Source organism: Cyanistes caeruleus, chromosome 20, assembly GCF_971803275.1.
Source record: "Cyanistes caeruleus chromosome 20, bCyaCae1.hap1.1, whole genome shotgun sequence".
Classification (NCBI taxonomy): Eukaryota; Metazoa; Chordata; class Aves; order Passeriformes; family Paridae; genus Cyanistes; species Cyanistes caeruleus.
This window is the reverse complement of record NC_141720.1, coordinates 10,351,009-10,374,599: the sequence shown is the minus strand read 5'-3', so window position 1 is coordinate 10,374,599 and position 23,591 is coordinate 10,351,009. Positions and strand designations below refer to the sequence as shown.

General features: G+C 37.6%; 1 protein-coding gene across 8 annotated transcripts in view; it reads right to left on the bottom strand.

Moving 5' to 3' along the window:
* RALGPS1 (Ral GEF with PH domain and SH3 binding motif 1) overlaps positions 1–21,440 on the bottom strand; it is an 80,544-nt gene extending 59,104 nt beyond the window's left edge. For 2 of the 8 annotated variants that reach the window (XR_015278265.1, XM_086858548.1), the window contains exons 1-11: positions 21,251–21,440; positions 18,844–18,960; positions 14,851–15,026; positions 13,974–14,088; positions 12,969–13,084; positions 11,134–11,241; positions 10,701–10,751; positions 7,712–7,795; positions 7,139–7,228; positions 5,388–5,480; positions 3,379–3,505 (exon numbers count right to left, since the gene is read on the bottom strand). Coding sequence is in view for 4 of the 8 variants with exons in the window: in XM_086858548.1 (XP_086714674.1) it covers positions 3,379–3,505; positions 5,388–5,480; positions 7,139–7,228; positions 7,712–7,795; positions 10,701–10,751; positions 11,134–11,241; positions 12,969–13,025 (610 nt within the window). In the remaining 4 variants the exon portion in view is untranslated. Of the gene's footprint in view, positions 1–3,378; positions 3,506–5,387; positions 5,481–7,138; positions 7,229–7,711; positions 7,796–10,700; positions 10,752–11,133; positions 11,242–12,968; positions 13,085–13,973; positions 14,089–14,850; positions 15,027–18,843; positions 18,961–20,983 lie in introns of all 8 variants that reach the window. The other 6 variants (XR_015278267.1, XM_086858550.1, XR_015278266.1 and 3 more) reach the window with 3 other exon arrangements.
* Between the last annotated feature and the right edge of the window lie 2,151 nt (positions 21,441–23,591).

The following is a 23,591-nucleotide window of genomic DNA, read 5'->3' as shown; positions in this document are numbered from 1 at the left end:
AATTATTTTAAACACAGAGCTTGGTATATAAAAAATAATTAAACATTTGGGATTTGGAACTTATACTGTGAAGTTAATTGGCAAGTACATTGGCAGAATCACCAATTTCACTATGCTTGTTTTTTTTAAAAATTCACACAAGAGAACTCAGTTTGCACTAGGTTCACCTACTGTAGTAGGTGACATTACGACAAACTGTGAAAAGCTTTAGTTTTTCCCATTTCCCTAGTTATTTCCAAAGGTTTAAATTACATTATTTCATTGCTCCCCAAATATACATCTTTGGCACTGCAGTCTAAAAAGCCCATACCATACACTTTCCTATCATTAGCAAAAGTACAATTAGGTGAGTTCATACAAGAGAGAAGTGTAGCACTATGGAGAAGATTTCTAACTTCAGTTCTCCTGTAAGCCTCCATTTCAAGAAGTGTCATAGGAAACTGAGGTTGCTCTTCTAAATTTTTTAAAATATCTCCGTCTTTTTCAGAAGAGAAAAAAATTGCTGTCAAACTAATACATTATCTACATATCAGGAATCAAACAGTGGGGCTCCACCTATAGCATTTAGACAAAAGACTGTCATAAGATTGATGTTACCTCCGAAGACAACTCGTTATTATTTTGTATACACATTTCCAGAGAATTCTTTCCTGAAACTGTTCTATTATCATTCAAAGTTTTCAGAATTACCCCCACTGTCACATTCCAAGCAGATAAAAAACAGCGCAACAAATCTATAGATTATGAGATCATACATGACTTTGTTTGTTCTGCAACATGCAGAGACAACTGAAAAGATCACCAGCAGTGAGACAAGAAAATGCTGTAACTAGCAATTACACTCGTGAATTTTCAAAACAATGGACTGCTATTTTTTCTTAAATCACACTGTGACTAAACACTTCCAACAGTCCACATCACAGCCTTGCCAATCTCATGATTTGTTCTTTTTTTTTCTTTAAGTGTCTTTTTTTAAGTTGAAAGACCTGTCTGAAAACAAAACTATTGGATGCTTAAATGGTAGTTTTAAACACAGTAAGGAATGTATTAGTCTCTCATATTATAGCCTGAGGTTGGAAACATACCGGCAGTTGTCTCCTGTATGAATCTGGTTACACAAAATGTCCAACTACACCCCTTACAATGCAGGGAAAGCTTTACTTTCCAAGAACAGCAACACCCTAGTCTTTGCCATTAGCAGGGAGAGGGTCTCTTGTGTATGAAATACAAGATAGAATATCTGGGGGATTCAAAGTCTCAAGGAGACTGGCTAATGACCATCAGGAATTTCAGATTCAATGCTGAACTCGGGTTGGGAAGGAAATATGCAGATTTTTTTCCTTTCACTTTCTTTATCCAAGTCTTTTATTAGGCTTGTAACACGCCTGTTCATTTCAGAAATATTTTAAATCTCATACAAAAGTGGTTTGGGGTGATTTTTTAATAACTGGACAGTATTAAAACATTTCTTACACAAGGCTGTGAGCCAATTTTATAAACCAGAGTACCTGGAAAACTTAAGCAGCAGTTTTTATTTCCCAGTATGTTCTCCAGCTCATTTCAAACAATCTCAGTTTTCCACAGATGAAATAAGAACTGTTCTCTCACAACTAAGTAACTTTCTTGCAGTGAGACAAGAGGCTCTAAAGCACAAAACAGGATCCCCATGAATTCTGCAAATCTTCACACCTTGTCATTCTCATTCAGTTGTTGTATATTCAGTAGTTACTCCTAAAATCATTTATAGGTCTACTTGTTCATTTAAACAGAATAAAGAAGCTGTTCTGTAAGTAATGCTGTCTTCCTTGAGAAGATATTTATTCACTGAAACAAGTCTCAACTGAACAGTCTCTTTTGATAAGCTAAATATTCATTCAAACCTGAAATTATTTACAAAGCAGTTTCAGTAATTCATACCAAGTTTTCAATAAAGTATGGCCATTAGGAATGGCCATCAAGTTTATTAAATAAGAAATATTTTAGATAAGCAGTTCTGATTGTCTTCCACAGCAAGTTGTACTAGGACTCATGCTGCTTGACCTGTTCATAAGTGATCTGAAAACACGAATTAACAGGAACAAAAATCTACTAATGATATTCACTAATTGAGAGGAGCAAACAGAAAGGCAGACTGATAGGAATTACAGAAGGATTTATGAGACAAACTGCTTGAACAGTAAAACAGAAGATGGAAATCTACATACAGTGTTACATACAAGGGGAAAAAAGAATTCTGACTTTCAATACAAAAAAAGGAAAAGCAAACCAGTGCCAATAAAGGCATAATCTTAGCATTACAATAAGCCGTAGCATGATTGCTACTCTGTGATTGCTGCTAAACTTTGAGGTAACAGAAGGTCAGAAATTATTAAGTAGAGCACAAAAACCTTCCTGAAGTAACTGTAAAATACAATCTGCATTTCTATCTTGAATTTTGCAGGTAGTACACTTCATGTGCATACTGTTTCCCTAAAAAGTGGATACAGGACTGAAACACTACCCAGACAAGTTGTCAAGGATGCAAGTGGCATCTGTAGAAGGCATGATCAAGTAATCCAAAGACCCTTCCTTTTGGAAGAGAGGTAGTTGAAGATTTACTATGAAGGCAACAAATAATGACTTCAGTCCATAATGTCAGGAGTAGCCTCAAGCTATGTAAGGAACAAGGTAGGGTTTATCCAGTGAAGATAAAAATTACCATGTTCAATTCAGATAAAAGAATGTGGTACTGGACAGAGTTGAAGTCCTGCCATCTCAGTGCTGTGCATGCAATGTCAGTTTAGAGCGAGAGTGCAAGTGTTCATGGAAGACAGATCCACCAAGGAATTAGGGGTTACTAATACAGAGACAGCAACTCTGGCCCAGGAAGGCTAAGCAGAATTCTTGAGCTCTTGTTAATCCAGGGTCAGCAATTTAAAAACATTTATTCTTTTTAGCTGCAGTTTAGTATCTTACTAAATCACTGATAAAGCCAGAAAACAGTTCATTACATTGGACCACTTTCATTAACAATAACCTTTGTGCAGAAATATTTCCAGGTGAAATATTCACCATAAAACCAATTCATCAAATGGCTACTTGGTGCATGTCACAAAAGAAAAGGAGACAATACCAAGACTGGACAGTATTTTAACTGTAGGTCTCACTTTTAATACATGTTTGCATTAAAATAGACATATATTTAATCAGCACCTGAGAGAAAAAGTACTTCCAAAAGTATGTAAACATATGTATAGCCTAAAAATCTCAAGCTGAACTAATTTTTCCAAATATGAAATGGAGTGAACCATTCTTCTACAAACAGTGTTCTTCAGGTGCACATCGTGGTACATTAGCACTCGTCTGTCAATGATAAATAAGGTAATTGTTCACACTCACCTAAATATGGAATTGTTGGAACCATTTTTAAGCTTCTGATGTACTCTCGTGTCCTTTTGTAATTATCTTCCTTAGACAGTAAATAGTCTAACTTCTCAAAGGTGGTCTTGTCTTTCCGATTCAAAAGCTACACAGAAAATGGAGAAAATACATAAAAATTTCAAAGACAAATCCACACAAAACTAGGAATCAATAACTTGTTGAATTTCACAGAGTAAAGGAAAGCACAGTCTCTTAAGATTAAATTTATCATCACCATCCGAAGCAGCACAATGTTTGAAAATGTGCTACCTGTCATGGGACACTACCTGTTAAAAAAAAAATTACCTACAATTTACTGTAGGTCTTAAGCTATTAAAAAACATGATCATTATTTCTGACTAATTTGTCAGCAATAACCTCAGCAATATTAAATTTTTAGAGAAAAAGTGTGTTCTAATACAGTCACCAACATACCAACATTCTCGTAATTTAGCAAAGTTGCTAAAAATCCTCTGAATTTAGAAGTATGAACAGCAATGGAAAATGCTCGAAATAAATGCAAATTGTGCCATTTCAACAGTATCTTATTAGGAATATGATAAAACTGTTCAGAAAAAAGTATATGGAAAGTAAATACTTGTGATATTAGATCCATGTTTTCTATTAGACTTATTACAGAAAACTAGAAATACAAACATGATTGTGCCTAACAAAATGCATGATATACTGCAAAAATCCTAGTTGCAGGGGCTGAAAAGTAAAGATAAAATACACAACTGTAGCTATAAGAATGCATTTCCTGTTTCAGCTGGCTTCAGAAATCCCAGCAATATTTTTAAGATGGTTTTAAAAGCCAATTGAGTTGGAGTGAGTGGAGAATTATGGCACTGTACACTGTCTTCTTGCATTGTGTCCTTTCTGACAATAGACAGCTGCTCCATAGCACATTCCTTCATATATCTTTTCCTCTGGAAAATTCCAGTTCTTGTACTACTTAGCTTTTAAGTCTAGCTGTTAATAAAATAATAACATAAAAAGAATAAAAATATATCAGAATAATTTTGCTGTTTTCTTTTTAGCAGCACTGAGAATTGCTTGAGCTACTGCCACTGCAATGTATTGTATTTTTGAACTACTGTGCCTACAAAGAGCCTGGCACCTCTTTAGGTCTAAGTCAAATTAGTCACATACTTCATTTCATACATAAGCAATTTTCCCTATTTATTTCCAGCTTCAACAAGCTGCTTAAAACACCTCACTTTTTTATTAAAGGTACTTAACTTTTTATTGGACCATAACCTTATTCTGAGCAATTAAAAAATAACTGCAAGCATTTTAAAAGCTTGAAAAACCTATCTAAGACTGAAGTATAGCCATCTTTTTTTATAAGTGCTGAACAGTCAATGTGATCCATGGTGTGTAGAATACTTAATTGATCAGAATTACCCAAACCTTTTTCTAGTTAAATATTACATACAGTAGAAATAACCTATAACTGCATACTCCTCTTTAAAGAAATATTTAAATTTACTCTAAGTTTTGCTAAGAAATTCTGCCTTCCAGAGACAGAATTTCTGAAAATAGAATTATCAATGTTTTTCATTTCTAAAATAAATAAAAACTGAAATGCATCAGACAATAATCACAAAATTAACACTTGTATATTTGTAACATGCCTTTTGTCTTCCTTTAAGGTAATGTATTAAATGACTATGTTTTGGGTAAGGGGACACTGATACATGTTCTGTACAAGGGTATTCTAAGATTACTTATCAACAGAAGTCTTCTTGAGCGTATAACCAGTGGCTTCTAGAACACACAGGAAAACAGGAAATTTACAGGAAAATAGATGCAGCTGTTCTTCTGCTTTTCACAGAACATTTAACAGACCACTACCTCTGCTACCACAGTACCACAAAAACAAGAACATAAAAGCATCCTCTTTCAGAGTTTACAAAATGACAAATTTCCAAAGAACCTCAGAATTCAAACAAAACAGAAGGGACAAGGGTCAAGGCAACACTTACAGCCCAAGTTTTGGTCAGCCTGAAGATCGGTGCACTTTGCAGTGCTGACACCACAGACATAAGAGAATGAAGATTATTCAGTTCCAGAAGCTTCTGAAAAAAGGGAATGATAGCTTTTAGCACATTGGAAAGGGAAGCAGGATTAGTTAATATCAAAGTAGCATTAATAAACTACGATTTTTTCATTGATAAAATACAAAGTTTCCATCTGTCTGCAGACAAAGTATTATCCAATGCTGTCATGTGCAAGATTCTTAAGACCACTTTAAAAGTTGCTAATTTTACAAGTATACCCACCACTATAAAAAGCATTTCAGTTTTGAGAATCCAAACAGCACTGGATTTCAGTTTGTTATTTTCTAAGGCTGTTCCTTCAGGAACAGAAAATAGGAAAAAGTGTTTGATGCATTGTTCTTGAAAATTCATGCAATTTTGGAAATTAAAGATTTAATCAAGCAGAAACATTACACAAAGATGTTGACAACCGTCTCAGAAGTAACACATCTTTTGCCTTTGTAATCTGTTTTATATGAAAAAATTTACCTCACTTCAATGTACTTTAAATTTACTCTGTGTGTTGACAATTACTCAAAATACAATGACCTCAGGCAGACAATACTTTGGAATAAAGCTGTCAAGATGATAATGCTTGCTACAACAAGCATAAAAATGTAAAACAGAAAAATGAGAATTGCTGCCATGTAATGTATTTAAGCATTGTAATGCTTAAATAGAGGCTGGATTCATCCTTGAGTGATTATTTACTCACTGCTCAGAAGCATTTAAGGAAGATCTGGACTTTATGGGGGGAAAAGCAGGAAAAGTAAAAAAGCAAGAGAAGGAAAGAGGGCAGTGTTTCCCCTTGTTCAGGCTAAAAAAAACCCCAAACACCACAACTCTTATTTCTAAGAACAACCCAGGACCTACAAAGTCAAACACTCTCCTATTACTTGGACTATTTTTTTGTGCCAGTAACTTACACAGATAAATTTTCTTCTAAAAGTACAAAACTGCTAAGTAAATTAATTGGAAATATGCACAGCACAAAAATTGTTTTGTACTACATGGAAAATATTATTTTAATTATTTACACCCACACAATTTCACACATACAAAATTAGCACTCGGGACTTAGATCCAAGTGCTGTGTCATTCAGGGTCATATAAAACAGAATGACCACAGCTTGTAAATATTTAAAATACTTTAATTTTTTTTTGTTTGTTTTAAAGTGAAGAGTAAAAGGCAGTGCTCAAACTCATTAAAATAAATGAGCTGTAACAGCAGTGCTTTATACCAGCAATTACTGGTATATATACTGGTGTGTATATATATATATACTGGTATTCCAAGCAGGAATACCAAACAAGTCTCACAATAACTATTTTAGACGCAAGAAATTTCATTTCTTTTCATAAAAGTTAAGCTTGAAAATGGAGGGAGAAAAAACCCAGAACAATTTACAACCACATTTGATGTTGTCAACACACAACTGGCCACCAACAACCCAAACCACTTTTAAACTTGGTAGGCAGAGGTACAAGATGAGTCACACTGAACTGGGTAGTTTCATCTAACCAAATGGAAAAGAACAGTTCTCATGCCTTTATCTAATTCACATGGTACAACATAACAGATGTGCTAAAACAGAATTGTAACTCTCTGCAATTCAACAAGGGCTCACAGGAGTAGTGCACAAACAAACAAGAAGAAATTATGGTTTTGATTGATAGTGTAAGAAATTTGCACTTACTTTTGCTATTTTCACAAAGTGGCTCAGTATTTCTGCCCTTATTTTTAAGGTCTGTGCTGTTAGTATTTCTCGTACAACCCAAAAACTGACCTGTAAAGACATGCAACTTTAATTTATTACCCAAAAAATGGGCTTTATTAGTCAATTAGATTAAATATTTGCAAACTCTCACAATGCTCCAGGAAGAAAACAGCGTAAGGAAAGAAAAGACTTCTGATCCCACTAATTCTCATCTGTATCACTGCAATTGCCCTGAAGCATTACCATCATAAGAGATAGAGAAGTGAGACAACACCAAGATAACTGAATGAGCAAGTGAAACCCAGAAAAAAAAGGGAGCAAAATTGCTAATGTTGCACAACAGCAAAACAAATTAGGAACTAATTATTAGGAACAAATGGTCTAGAGGAATAACATGAAAATGTGGACAAAACAATTGAAAACAGGGGCTATCATTTAAAAATCTTAAACTTCGTTTGGAAAAGTAGGTTTTAATTCACATGAGTAGTTCTGTTTATACTCAAAGACAACTGTCAAACAGTACCTGATCATGACAGTAATCAAATTATATACCTGGTTAAACCTCCTAGTAAAGGCAACAATATTTGGCGCGAGGGTGTGTTTTTCTTTCTTATTCCATCCACAGCTGGCTAGTTCCTAGGAAATACATTTAAAAATTGCCTTAAAAAACAGAAATGAGTTCCCTTTAACACTAGTTCTAAGTCACTCTTCTGCTTTTAGAACCACAAATCTTAGTTTCAATTGAAAGGTTGTTCAACTTTCCAAACATACACTACTAATTTTAGACACATTCACATAAAAAGGTAGAGTCAGCCAAAGAGAATTCTGCATCTGAAATGCACTTTGTAATGCCGAAAAATGGAACATACTCTAGAGATCTGTACATGCCTGTGTGAGCAGCAGGAAAAGCACTTCCAGTTCCAAACATATTTTGAATCCCCCTCTCCAGCACTTAAAACTTCTGTAAATAAAAATGCCAATTTGCTTATGTCAGGACATAGACTCTCCACATGAATAGTCCATGTCTTATGATATTAGAAATCATATGTTTACATGTAAAAAAAAGTCTCAGACACTCTACTAAGAACAGCAAAATTTACCTTTGTCAGAAAAGTAGAAGAGGTCAGTAACCCAAGGATATTAAGCAGTTGCAAGAGGACTAGTGAGTAACAATGGAAAATCCTGTGCATGGCAAATTTGACTAGGTTTAAAATTCAGACTAAATAGGAAGGTTGATAAAAGTGAGTGATTCAAAATGCCCCTGCCAATTTTTTTAATACTGCTACAATATACCGTGTTTTAGAATTATACTTCATCTCTTTTTTTTTAATTTGGTATGGAAAGATGCTGGCAGTTTCCTCAATGCACACAGTCACAGGAAACTTTCCCATCAAGTGTGCAAAACCGTGAAATTTGTGGAGATTGAAATTTCAGGACTTGGAAAAAAAATCTAAATAAAGTTACATAGAAATCTATAACTTAACCACAATTATTTCTGCTGGAGAACAAAGAATTGTTAACTAGACATCCTCTTTCTAAATTCTGCAAAGTAAAATGCAGATGTGATTTTCAGTAATAGCTGTTGGAGAGCAGGAAAAAGCTTCAGCAAATACCATGCTTAAAGGATGTTTGTGTGTTTGAGATAAGACTTAGCAACCAAAACTCTAAAATCTTAGGTATTTCCATCTATGCATAAGGTCACGTTAAAAGATTAACCTTAAATTTCAACCAGAATATGTGAACTTTCTTAGTCTAATAACTTACCTAATAGCAAGGAGCAGGTTCATGACAAATACACAGACTATTTATTGCCTTAAAACCTAGTCCTACAGTTGGCAAAATTTCAGTATAGACAAAGTAGTTTATTTTTGGCAAACAAACTATATTGACAATTCCAATAAAATGAAAATCAGAAAGCACAATTCACAGCTAATAGTTCATGGTAACTGCTACATATTCAAAGACCTACATTCTAGCAAAAGCTGAAAATAAAATAGTTTTCCTTCTAATCACTCCTAAGTGAGTTACATCTATTTGACAGAATAGCACTTCAGGAAATTTCATTTCCAAAAGGCAAAATGAAGCAATGACAAAGGAAAAGAAAAACAGCAAGTCAATTGTTTTGGGGTATTTTTTGCTGTAAAATTCTATGGAGCAGGTTTCATAGCAACTAAAGTAAATGCAAAATTTGCTTTAAAAATGAACATCCTATAATTTTGTATTTTATTTTTTAGTTCGTTCATCTCCTCAGAGTACGACACTACCTCTGCTTTTGGAAAAGGTAGTTAGAATAAAAAAACCCTCCATTTAGTTCTGATATTTGTCTAAATAAAACTTCCTCATGGAAAAGAAGCTGTATATCAATTTGTACATAGCAAAAGTTTTTTGTTAGCAGATTTTTCTATGGGTCCTGCTAATTTCTTATTGTGTTATTTGTTTGCCTTTTTTTTCCCACAGGAAAAAAAAGTCTCCCCAGTTGCCTGGAGCACACACGTAATTTTGGAAGCATGAAAGTGCTTTCAGCTATAAAACTGTCCTGGTGTTCTTGGGAGAAAAAAAAATCTGACAGGAAGGACAGAAAACAGATAGTACATGAAGGAAATCTCAACCATTATAATAAATGATGTTAAAAACAACAAAATGTTGTTTTGTTAGTGAGCAAATTAGGTGGCTAGAGCTTCCACTAAAAATCTTCTAAACTTGACTGCCCCCACTGATGTCAGAAATTCAGTTCTGCTGACATTATGGGGCAGCAGGAGCTGCCCTTTATATAACCACTATATTCCAATCTTAGGACAAGAAGACAAGCCACAATGGACACAAGTACATGTTCTTATAGTAAAACACCTGAAGCAGGAATTACATGATTCTTGTACCTTTTGCAGTAATTAAATCCATCATATTTTTACACAAATTTGTTATATTCAGATAACTATTTTTATTCTTCATTTCTCAAGTTCTTATTACTGATTTTCAAATGTCTATGTTACCTTTGACTGCTTTTCCTCAACAGGCCTCAAGTTCCCTTCTGCGTCTTTCTTAAAGGTTAAAATCTTAAAAGACAGTAATACACTAACTTTTAAGGGTTTGGGATGATTTATTCCCAGCATTTATTACTTTGTTTTTAAGATTCAATCACACAAATTAAAAATCTTATCAAGCAGCTGATGCAACCTAAAAATGAGATTATGGCCAGAGGCATTAGTCAAACTCTGAAATCAGGTATGAATTGAAAAACAGCAGCAGAAAGGAGAACCGAGAACTATTACACTTGATAAACTTATCCTGAAGAAACACTCCACCACTCAAAACAAGACAAGAAGACTTCAGAAATACACAGTCATCTCCTTTGGCAACAGATGAAAAACCAAGGTAACTCATGCTGGATTACACATTCACGGTGCTAACAGAGAATATGACTAGAAAAACATTAGTGTGCTGCAAGGTGAGCATTTTTGAACAAAAAAGCATTATTTGAACCATCACATTTCCTCAGGCACTAAATTCCAAAGATGTAAGCAGATGGTTTAAGAAAACCTACCTCAGGCTGTATAGCTTTAAATACAGGCATATCCATCAATGTTATCTGGCTCTGCAATGAAGAGAGAATTTTATATCATGTAATATCAAGAGCTGATAGTGATGTATTTCCATCTGTCCTTTAGTAACTACAAATCATACACATATTCCTCACTGACCAGAACTAACCTATGCTAAGATCTCCTAAAAGAATTAAAAAAATTCAAATGACTTTATACAGTAAAACAAATATGCTGTGTCAGGTCAGTACTAAATGACTAAATCCCAAGACAGACTTATTTCATTGAAGTTGATAAAGGTAGAAATTTGTTTTAAATAAACAAAAGTGTTCCTGAAAAGATTTTTTTTTTTAAGAAGATTACATGTATTTTTTAGTACTCTACTAGCCCTGAATAGTATACAAGTTTAAATGCAAAAATAACATTTGTACTTACAGCAAACTCCTCAGGAGTTACTTTCAACACATCAAATACGACTGCATCGTAGCTTTTATTGGCATAATCTGAACTTCGCCCTTCCAGAGAATCTGAGCTGCTACTACCCTACAAAGAAAAAATAGTAGGCTTATCTGCAGAATGATGAATTTCATCTGCAAATCAGGAAATAAATATGTGCAAAAATACTACGTAATGACAAGAAAATGTATGAACTTCAAGAAGTCTGACACCAAATTATTGAATTTAGTTTTAAACTGTTCACTAATGTTTTCAACTTCCTTCTGCAAAAACTACAATGACAAAATTTTAGCTGTATGACATTTTCAGCTTTAGCAAGCCATTTTAAAAATCATAGACTAAATTAAAGAACTGTCACACAAAAGGAAATGTGTTGAGATTTTGAAGATTCATTTTCCATAGGATTTTTAAAATTAAATGCACAAAGAAAAGAGTAGGTAGATCCAAGTCAAGATGCTCTATCCACAACATTATAACTACGGGAAAATTGACACATCCTGAAATTTAACCTGCATACTACTGATTAGGAGAACCCGACATTTGTACAGGTCAAACCTAAGAAGGGAATACAGGGGAATTAGCAGAAACACAGAATTATGTTGTATCAGGAAAGTGCCAAGTCAGTGTCTCTAAAAGAGAAGCATTGCCTCAGTATCTACTGAGGGTAGTGAGTAAAGGATCAAGATTAATAATCTTGTTAGACTTCCAAAAGATTTTTGATGTTGTTCCTCACTCCAAAGACATTAAGCCCAAGCACAGGGGCTTGCAATGTCCTTACAATGATAAATAATTAGTTACAAGGCAGTTGTTAAAAGCACTGAAAATATATGAATGTGAAGAGAATTATGTATAGATAAGTGATGTTTATTATATATTCAACAATCTGGTAAACCCTGTAGAATTATTAAAAACTATGGATCTTCATTTATTTAATGTGCTAAAACAAAAAACCTGGCAATGAAAGACTGAAATGGCTTGTCACAAGATTTGATTAAGTCCGGAAAAGCAAAAATAAAAATATATAACAGATTATTAATATGCTCCTTTATAAATCCAGGTGCACCCAACTTTGGAATACATATGCAGTACTACTGTCCATCTTAAAGCTGAAAAAGAGTTTCTCCAATCCCACATTTAGAATATGCACTTTACAGGACAAGCTTTACTGTTGCTGATTAGTAATATTTCATCATAATATTAGATGAAAGCAAACACCTAGAAAAAGTCCAGCAGCTAATTCCCAAGCAGTGTTCCATTGGCTGTCATGAAGTGACAAACAGCTGTTAACTGTGCACAGCAGCTCAACACAGAATGAGGCAGCTTTTGGAAGTAGCACCAAAAAGCTGCCTGGTCTCCAAAGGATATAAACATTAAAATGAAGAAAATGTTAGAGCACTTTCTCACAAGCAAACCAGTAAATTAAAAAGAAGAAATAAAGAAAAAAAAAAATATAAAAGGGGGGGGGAGGGGGAAGAAAGGAAAAAATGCAGCTGGATATTTCTGGGTTCTATTTCTGACTGATTCCATTTTGATTACATTGCTCTGAGCTCACTAATAATACATGCTCTAAGTTACAGAGTAACAGGTCAAAAATGTTATTTAAAACTAAACAAAGTAAGTAATCATCATCAACAACAATAAAAAAACACAGCTGTGAACACCATGAGCCATGGAGTGTTCTACAATTGCTCTCTTGCCATGTTTCTTTGCCTTACAAATGGTGTGGTATTTTACCAGTAGTGGAAAGGGCTTCTGTGAAACAAGCCCAAATTTCCATTTTGATACAGAAGCTAATAAAACCCAAGGAACTGTACCTCTGGAGTGGCGGAGGTGACCATCACATTGGCCATGAGGTCATTCCTTTTATACATGCTCTCCACAAGATGCAAGAAGTTTCAGCTCAGCCACCACTGTCTGAAAACAGAAATTCCTGCAAAGCAAATTATTTGTGGAATAAATAAAATTTATAAAAAAACTGAAACACGCACAGAAAATAACCCAGCAATACAAGAGATTTAATTTTTCTTTCTCAGAGCAAAGAACTTAGGAGATAGGTGCTCTTTTCCAGGTACCAACTCTGAAGGAGTACAACTGAATATTGCAAAAGCCATGCCAAGTTGTCACCCCTAACCTCCATTCAACTCAAGAAATGCAGGAGGGAAAAAAGTGTATTATTTGCCATTTATGTTGAATTAGGTTTTATATGAAGTCCCTCCTAGGCAGGACAAAGTCTCAGAAACCACAGGCTACCACAAACTGCTTACAGAACGAGCAGGTCAGCTGAAGCTCTGATCCTCTTTAACTGAGGAAACAACATGGTTGTGTCATCATTCCCCACAGCACACATGCATGAGCCCATAGCAGGCACTGCCACTGATTCCTATGCACGGACTCTTCCAGCAAAATCTGTAGTTGCTCACATGTGCAGCAAGGGATATTGCCACATCTCCCCCTGCAGCCTCACGTTCCCTCCCACAACACTGATCACACCAATAGAAAAATTCTGAAAAAGCAAACAGCTAAGAATAAAAATAATCTCTTATATTACTCCCTTTTGAATGATGAGGTCTTCACTTCTCATTCCTATAAAAACTAAGAATTCTTCCCAGGATCTCACATGAAACAAGTCACTAATTTTGCCTCAAATAATGCCAAAATCTTCTTTGCTAAATAAGGTAAGATTCAATTTCTTTTCTTCTTATAAAGTTAACTCATTTTGAGCATTAACAGGCTGCTAAGTATTTCTAGGTCTGAGTTGTTCTTCTTAATAGTCCTTACAATCCTGAAGTGGAAAGTAATTCCACTTATAATCTACTTACTGTAGATGTAATTTCTTTAACATGTGGCATTTACATTAAGGCCACAAAAATATTCTTGTGTCCTCCATCCCTGCCTTTCTGAATAGGTTCTCCAGGGCATGAGGAATCAATAATGCTGTGAAAGGGAAAGAAAAATCCCATATGTGAACTTGTACTATGCTCAAGTTCAGTTTTACACCAAGTTTTAATGTTCATTATATCAAAGTGAGACAAAAATGCTTTAATACCTAAACCCAAAAGCACTAGTATACTTTTTCCTTTCAACATTCAGCACATACATAAATCTTGCAAGGCTAGAAACTTTCATTCTAGACAGGATCAAAATAGATTCCTCTTGCCTTACCCCCCTCCCCCCAAAATGTTCCAAATATAACACAAGCATTAAAAATGCACTGCTTCTTCCTATGTGCAAAGATTTCTCCAAGATTCACATCTGTGAAAAAAATACTTCTCTACACACCCACTTGTTTTGCTACCTTCATGACAGTCATAGAAATCAATTATCCTTTTAAGTCAAGTCCACTTGATCATTTGAAGTGTTTCCTCACCTGCAGAAAGCATCACTGCACACAAAGTAACACAGGAGCTAATACTAAGCCCACAGTATGAAGAGGCTGTCAGACAATATAAAGATACCAAAACAATATTCCCCTTGCATATTTCACAGCAACAAAATTAAAAATTCTGAAATTCTAAAACTTATCAAAGGCCCAAAATGTTTGCAATAAAAGGCAAAAAGTCACTAAAATGACATAAATTGACAGACAAGATTCTTTTCACAGCTTGTCATTCATACAATTTCTTTCAACTTTCTCAGGTTAATCATTAAAATGATGCATTACATAAACAATACTAAAAGTCAAAACTAAGAAAACACCTTTTATGTTTGCACGGAAGGTTCACAGGCACACTGCAGCAGATCTCCTTCACAGACTGCCAGAAGCAAAGTGGATAAATCAGGATGCAAACATACATATCACCAGAGGTTGTCTGTTCTTCTTTGCCAATTTGATAGCACTCTCTGAAGCAAAACTGAAGACAGTGCAAAAACAACTGGAAAAAAACCACAAAAATACCATCATCAAAACCAAGCACAGAAGTAAACCTTAGAGCCATTATTTTAGCAGCATTTGTAAAATCTTGTTATCAATGCCACAGAAGCAACATTCTCCGAAAGCAAAATGACAATTTTATACTGCTGTTAGTAACGTGCATGTAATGCAGTCAAAGTGCCCTTAAGTTCAATCTCTCAGTACTAGTTACCCAACTCACAAGAAAGTCAGAGACTCTTAAGCACAGAAACCACTTCTGGCCAACAAAGTCCCTGTGTGCTAATTTCTGAATGCTAGCAGAGCAATCTAAGGAAATCACTGACTGTTCACATTGCTTTCAGCAAATAAAAAAATAACCATGTCAGCAACCACTGATGACCATTGTTCTTATTGATTCTACCACTGGAGGGAAAAATACTGAGTTTCTTACCAGCCCTAATTCAGCCATTCCAGACTCCATAAGTCAACTGGCTTCATTGATTTGGTTGAAAAACCATCTACTTAATATTTTCCTTAGCTGATTATGGTTTTCCTAATACCACTGAATTATGAACCGAGAGCTGCAACATGCTTTTAAGAAAATACACTTCAGCATTCTACCAAAAGATAACTGTCCTTTCTTAAGTTAGCTGCACACCTGGTTCAGTGAAAACATAGTGCACTAGGGCCCTACCTCAACAGTGATAAACTTGGTTAGAACCAATAGAGGTAACCAGTAGGGATTGGGTTTATTTTAAAACAATAAATTTAGAACAGATTAGTTCCAGTTGGATGAGGCATACAATGATCATCTAGTCTCACTGCGTGACCACTTCAGGGATGACCAGAAGTTAAAGCATGTTATTAAGTGCACTGTTCAAAGGCTCTTAAACACTGACAGGCATGAGGCACCAACCTCATCTCTAGGAAGCCTGTTCCAGTATTTGAGCACCTTCCCAGCTAAAGAAATGCATACTGATGTTCAGTTTGAACCTCCCCTGGTGCAGCTTTGAATCATTTCCATATGTGCTGCTCCTGGATTCCAGGCAGAAGATCACCATCTCCCTCTCCACATTCTCTCTCAGGAAGCTGCATAGAGCAATGAGGTTGCTGCTCAGACTCCTGTTTCCTAAACTAGATAATCACAAAGCCCTCAGCTGCTCCTCAGGGGATATGCCTCCCAGAATTTGTAATCAGACATCAGAATGGTTAACTGGCATCGATCGAGATAAGGAGATGCAGAATACCTAAAACAATCTTGCTTTTTACCTTCAGCAAGACCAACACTATATTACTACATCCCCAGGCAACATCCAGCCTAAAGACACATTTACAACACACCATATAGAACTCATATTCAGTTCCGAACAGTTTTTCATCATTGCATTAACTTTCCTTTTCCTCATTCCTAAACTATTCTTCCAGATGTTCACCACTAGAACCTTTCTTTCCTTGAAGAACCAAGAACAAAGTCATACTCAGGTGCTGTGGGCATAGAGTACAAACAAAAGTATGTTAGCACAGCTAACTAGTGGAAGAAAAGGATTCTATTATGAAAACAGAATGAAACGGTAACAGGGTTATATTTTTGCCCCCTGCTTGCAATCAGTCACTGATGTGACACTTGTATCACCATCTACATCATGTCCAAGTTCAGCTCTCTTAAGGGCAGGGTGGTGGCTGGGGAGAAGCCCCATCTTTTTCTTCTTTTGGTAATAAAGACAAAAAGGCAAATACCATTGCAGTATCTAAATCAATACACTGCTTGTTCTCTGTATCCTAGATGTTTACATACCTTTTCCTGCCCTCTCATTAGGTTTCTTTTAGGTCATTATCACAACTCTAATTAAAACAATCAAAAAAAAAAAGAAGTAAATGCAAAAGGATTTCAAAATCCTTTTGAGCTTGCACAATTTAGAAACTGTCATTGCAGTGACAAAGTAAACCATTCTGAAAGGATTTGTAGAGAATTTCTTTACATCTTTCAAAGTAGCAGATGCTGAGTGCTACGTGGATACTTGCTAACCTAGAGAAACACAAACCTCAAAAGCACTGAGCAACACTGATGCACGACCAATTACTTCTTGACAGCATCCATCCTGTCCCAAAAGTACAAACAATGTATCTTCACTTGTGCCCCATCCAGTAAGTACCACCTCTCTCAAACCCCATTTCTCAACCCCTCACATATGATTCCTGGAAAGTGGAGGGAAAAAGGATCATATCTCCTAGAGTAATTATAGAAATTACCCATGTGAACCCCACTTCCTTCAGAAAATAACTATCTGTAAGCCACTCTGAGCCCTTTTATGACACACACGTCATTTACAAACACAGATATGACACCAGACAGTTGAGCTGTGTCAATAGTCATACTGCTTTACATGAAAAATCTCTTAATTTCAAAAAGTCTTTTTGAAGTAATTAAACATTAGGCCTTGGTGGACATTTTGCACAACATGAGAAATTCTAGATTATTTGAAAGCCTGGATTTAAATAATATTTGCCAACTAACAGTTTATTAAGAACAAAGCAATTAGGCTACAGAAGATTAGTCACAGAAATGCGATGGCTTTTTACAGATCTTCCAAAGTAAATGCTTGTGTATTTTCTGTATTTATTTCATCAGAAGTCCCTAATATATTTCACTGTGCTTTAGGCAACAGTACCACCTATAGATAAAATACACTATGAACAATTTCATATGAGCAGTTTCATGCACATCCTTTTCTGAGAAACTTCTTACTACAGTTAATGATCAATAACAAAAAATGTAACAGAAATAACATGGGGATGTGGATTAATTCAGCTGACCATAAACTGAAATCACTCAAGCAAATAATTATTCCTCAATAATATGCATTGTCCCTGAGTAAACAGGTTGAAAAAAACTGAATCTTGACAATCTTCCAATAGCTGACAATGGATCGAGTCTAATTCAGGAAAAAGCACAAAGTTGACTTCCCTTTCCAAAATTTTCTCAACTCTCCTGCTTCCACCCCTCCAGTGCACGTACTCAAATGAGTTTGACTTTGAGTAGAGAAACAGCTTCTGTGATGAGTTTAAGAAACAACTCCAGAGTCCAAGTCCTAAACTCTTGGGTTTTATGAATACACAACTGATTTGAATTATATCTAACAGTACATTAAAAACAACACCTAATGCGCAGGTCATGCATTTATGACATGTTTTACTTGACTACTCACATGTTACACTAGACTGTCATCAGTCCCTTTGCTGTCACTATGCTGCCCTACAACAATTAAAATTTCAGCTTTTCAAAGTAACTGTCATAGGACAACTTGGATACAAAGACATCTGTGGCATTCACTACACCAAAATAGTAAGCTCACATTCTACAAGTTGAATAAAAATAAGGTTGTCTTATTTTTAAAAATTATAATGAATACAATGTCTCAGTTTTCTACTTTAAGAGCTGTATGCAAAATATCCTAACAAAAGGCTGTCAAAAATTATTTCAAATCTCACAGAATCCTCAGCTGCTAAAACCTTGAATGAGTAGAAAGTTTACAATGCTGGCTTGAATGTCCCATGCTATTTTTCTAATTATCAAAAATTCAAAAAGTCATTACCCTTCAAACAAGTCTGCAAACTTGAATAACTTAGAAGATACATGTTTAGGGAAGTTATACTTTAAGGGAAGCTTCATGGAACAGTTACAGGAAAAGAAACATGTACCTGCAAATTATAGTAAAATACTACTACAACTCAAGTTTCCTAAACAGAAGAGAACTGACAGGCACTTCCGTGATCTCTGATTATCAAATATAAGTGAAAATATTAAATACCTGTAACTTTAAATACAATTGCATACTTACAGTGGAATAAGGCAGCTCTACTCTCAACCCATTTTGCTGCACACCTCCATTAGTCTTTTGCTGGGTCTAGCTCTGGGTTTTCAGCAGTTTTATCTCTTGTTTAAAAGCATAACATTCCTGTAAACATCAGGAAACAGGATTACAGTGACATTTATTTTACAACTCAGTTCTTCTCAGACCGGGCACTCCTCATCTGAAACATGCACTCTAATATTTTTATTCTTACCTCTCCCTCACAGCTTTCATTGTTAGTTCCCCATTCTAGTTCCATTGGTATATGATAAATTCTCAAACTCAAAAGAACTACATATACATCACAGAGGGAAAAGCAACTTATTATAAATTTCATAGCTAAATATACTCTGAATATGTGCTTGTAACTCTTCCTCAATGTCAATCAACACAAAGGTCCAAGCCAACACATACTGTTTATTGGTTTCATTCACTTCTTTCCAGGTGCTTTATGAATTGTAAATGCTAGTCATCCTCACACCATTTTCTTCAAGGCTTAACTAAACAAAGCAAAATGGACACAAGCCATAGCTCTTCCACCAAACATGACCAGCAACAAACCTGAGAAAAATACTGCTTAGGTAATTCATTTTGGTAACATTTATAGTAGGCATAGCCCTTCCTTTTTCTTCTCTTTTGCCTTATACCAACTTTCATAAAACATAATGTTTAATAAAATTATGCATCAAATGAGAAGAAAATAATCTCAAAGACAGCTTGTTTTATATAGATTGACATGAAAACCCCATTAAAGCCCATGTTGTTTTGATAAAGGTGAAAAACATTGCAGATCAATTGGTGTTACAACTATGCCTCTACTACAGTCTCTGTTTTCCTTTCATCATTAGGGAACCTCCACCTGAAAAAAGTCTGTCTTCTAGACTATTACTATATATAATTCCAACTGGCATCAAAGCAAGCTGTCTTTTGCTGGAAAAGCAGTGTTCTTTTGGCACATCCAAAACTCATCCAGTAGGCACTCCTTGAGCGAGCAAATGATCCTAGTTCATAGAAGAATCAAAATAACAAGTTAAAAATGGGTTAGCATCCACTTAAGCATTTCAATCAAATTACAGACATGATGCCTGTTGTCTGCCCTGCATCGTGTGCCACTTTAGTAAAGGGCAAACCTTGTAATTACTATGCACCTGAACTTCTAGATGTCTTCCCTTCACTAAAATAAGGTAATGAAACAGAAAAATGAATAACATAACTTGGTTTAAAAGTGTTTTGTAGTTACTTTGCTTCAAGCTGGTGCTACATCATGCAAGATGGGCAACATACAGAAAATGAACAAACAAGTCTGTGTAGTTCTGCCCTTTACAGCAGCTTCCTGTCCTTCACAAACATGAAGAATATCTACTAGGCATGGCATGAATGATCAACAAGAGAAAAAATATCTGCCCGTCAAAGTTGGACATAAAAAAAAGATTGCAACATTCATAGATAAGATTTCTGAGGCAAGGAATATCCTTCTGTATTTCAAAGACACATTTCAATTTTTTCAATAATTAGTATGACAAGAACACATATACTCTATTGCTCTATTTTGTTGGGTTCGGAACAACAAACCACAGATAGAAAGCACCATGTACGTCTATAACCAAGAATTTCAACATCCATTCCTTCTCCATCCACTACCTGCCAAAGCCACAGGCTGACAAAAGCCTGCAGAAGCTAGACCAAAAGCTGTCTGAAGTGATTTGAAAACAGACGGCAGTCAAGCCTCTTAACAAGACCCTCACGGTTTCATCCACATGATATGCAAATAGTTTTCAAATTTATTCCGAAAGACACAGGAGGACGTGGCCAACCTTAGGCGGTTTCCCTGTGCTCCCCCCACGCCCCATATCGGTACCAAGTTCGCTCCCGCTGTCCGCCCGCACTCGCGCCGCGCGGCACCGACCGCACGTGCCCGCCCCGCTTCAGCGCCCCGGGGCGACTCCGGAGCCCCCCGCGCGCGGGCAGGGCCGCGGCGACCGCCGGCCCCGCGCCGGCGCGACATCGCCCGGCGGGGACGGGCCCGGGGCCCTCTCCAAGAGAGTCCCGGGGATTGTCGGTCGCTCGCGAAGCGCGGAAGTGCCGCCAGCCCCTCCAGAGCCCGGCGCCCCCCCCGCCTCCCGCGCACCTGCCGAGCCCCGCGGAGGAGGCGCCCGGACCCGCCACGGCGGGCGGCACTGCGGCAGCGGCCCACGCTGTCCCCTCGGGGGACGGGAGCCGCCGGCCTCCGGCAAGTGGCGCCTCCGGAGGGTGGGCGCTCGTCCGGGCCCGTTGCCGCAGAGCTCCGCCCGCAACACACGCCCGGAGCGGGGAAGGCAGAAGGCGGAGGGACGAGGGGCTGTGGCAGCCGGCCCCACCTTTTCTGCGGGGCACGCGGGGCTCGTCCGCGGCTCACCTGTTCGAGGCTCGATGCCCCCAGCGAGCTCTCGGTGAGGGGAGGCGCCCTCAGCGCCGCCGAGGACGAGGCCCGGCCCGGCTGGGAACCGCGGGGCGGGGCCGGGGCGCGGGGACTGACGCGCGCGCCAGCCAACTGTCTCCCGGCACGGGAGCGCGCGCCAATGGGCGCGGGCGGGGCGGGAGCGCGCGAGCGCAGGTGCTCCTGCGCCGTCCTTGGCCGCGCCCGCCCCGCGCGCGCCCCCTGGCGGTCACAGCGCGGCTGCGCACGCGGCTCCGTGAGGGCGGCGGGAGCGGGGGGTCCGGCCGCGGGGCGAACCCGGGAGTTCGGGCAGACCTTCCGAACAGCCCGAGCGTCCCTCCCGACAGCAGCCCGGCCCCGAGCAGAGGGTCTGGCCGCTCCCGGAGAAGAGTCAGTGAAGTGCCGTTCGCTCGCGTCCCTTCGCCGCAGCACGGGCTATGGCTCTCCCTTCCCCGTGCACTGACAAACCTCTCGGAACCTCCAAGCTAAAACCGGGATCACGTTCGGGTCCGGGTGATGATACTGCAGGGCACTGAGCGTTTGTGTTCTTCCGAGGCAATCAAACAGAGCTTTGTTGGCTTCTTGGTAATTGAGACTGGTACTTGAAGCTACGAGGCAGAAGGACAGAGCTCCCTTCTCTGATTTACAGCTTCTCTAAAAGCAACCTTCAGGCACAGTGTGTGTGTCTACACTGTAGGCATCACTACAGGAAAACATTGGCTCCGTGGACTCCTAGCTACATGCAGTATTCCACCCAGTCCATCAGGCTGGCCTGCAGGTTCGCATGTTAGAGAACGAAAGTCTAGTGAGTGTATGCAGGGGAAGCTTTGAGATACTGCATGATGAGCAGAATACATTTAGAAGGTGTCTTTCTGATCTCCTGGTTACTAAAAGTTTTATAGTGCCTATCAAACTCAGAGCAGTTTAAACATTTTCAGATATCACAACTGTGTATGAGCCTGCCTTTCAAGGCAGAAAATTTCAGTTTGAGAATAAACTATAAAAATAAGATTTGAGATCTGCTTACAAATCCCGATGCTCACAACACCAATAACTATATCAAAGCCAAAGCCACTATGCAGAAGGTATTTTCCCTACACTTCCCTCCCCCTTAGAGAGGCTAAAGAAAATTAATTTAATTTGAATCTCCAATCATTTAATATACTATTGTTATTTTAGTTTATCCTATTGGTGTACTACCAAGCAACACATTTTCCTCTAATACTTACAGCATCAGTTCCCACTAGAGCAAAAGTACAGAATTCTTTGGTAAAATGCTTTCTGCTCTGTCCTGTATCACCGTGCCAGGACATTAAAACAGCTGTCTATGGGCTACAGTCTTTGAAAAATATACATTAGTTACTGGTATTTCTACAGGTCTCATGCAGCACAGCAGGACAGCCTCTGAAATCCTGGGTATAAACACTGCTCTGCTAACAATGGAATCACCCAGCACCTTCTCCTCTTGAAGGTGTCATAATGAAGACTGCAAACCTCTTTTTTTTGTTCCTATTTTAGGCTTCTGCTATGTACAGTGCCTTAAATGACCCCTATATAACATATTTTTTTAAATCAGCCAGCACCCTCTGGTGGAAAAGTATGCATAGACAAGTAATGTTACTTTAGACAATGTCATCAGCCATATAATTTCCCTAAATTTTAATGAAATGTTTCTTTCTATAATTCAACTGACTTTTGACATAATATTCAATTTAAAAATTTTCTAAACCCATGCACAATACAAATGTACTATGCTATTTAATATAGCTCATGAAACGTAGCATCCATGGGATTTGGCTTCATTTTCTCTGCATAATTATTACTGGAAGAGTATAAACTCTGAATGTCATTTTCATTGGCTATTCTAACTTCCCCTCAAACTGTTTTCAGGAAGTTTGCATTACAAAAAGTTAAGCAATGGGGCCTATGTCTGCATGTGCACAAATATCAGGTGAACAGAACTGGTTTTTTAACCTAAACCATTTTTTTCCTTAGCTGTCTCAACAAAACTTTTTCACAAAATCTTTGTCTTCTATTTTCTGCTTTGCTGGAAGTGGTATTTCATAGCACTTTTAAAACAAGTATTCAATCTCTGCATCTGTTTTTTCCTTGATGCTGAATTTAGATGTGCCAGCTAGGATGAGAAAAAATCAGGTATTTCAGAACATTCATAGAATCAGACTGATTTGGGTTGGAAGGGACTTAATCTCATCGCATTCCACCTCCCTGCCATGAGCAGAGACACCTTCCACTCTCCAAGAGTGCTCCAAGCCTGGTCCAACCTGGCCTTGGACACTTCAAGGCATCCAGGGGCAGCCAC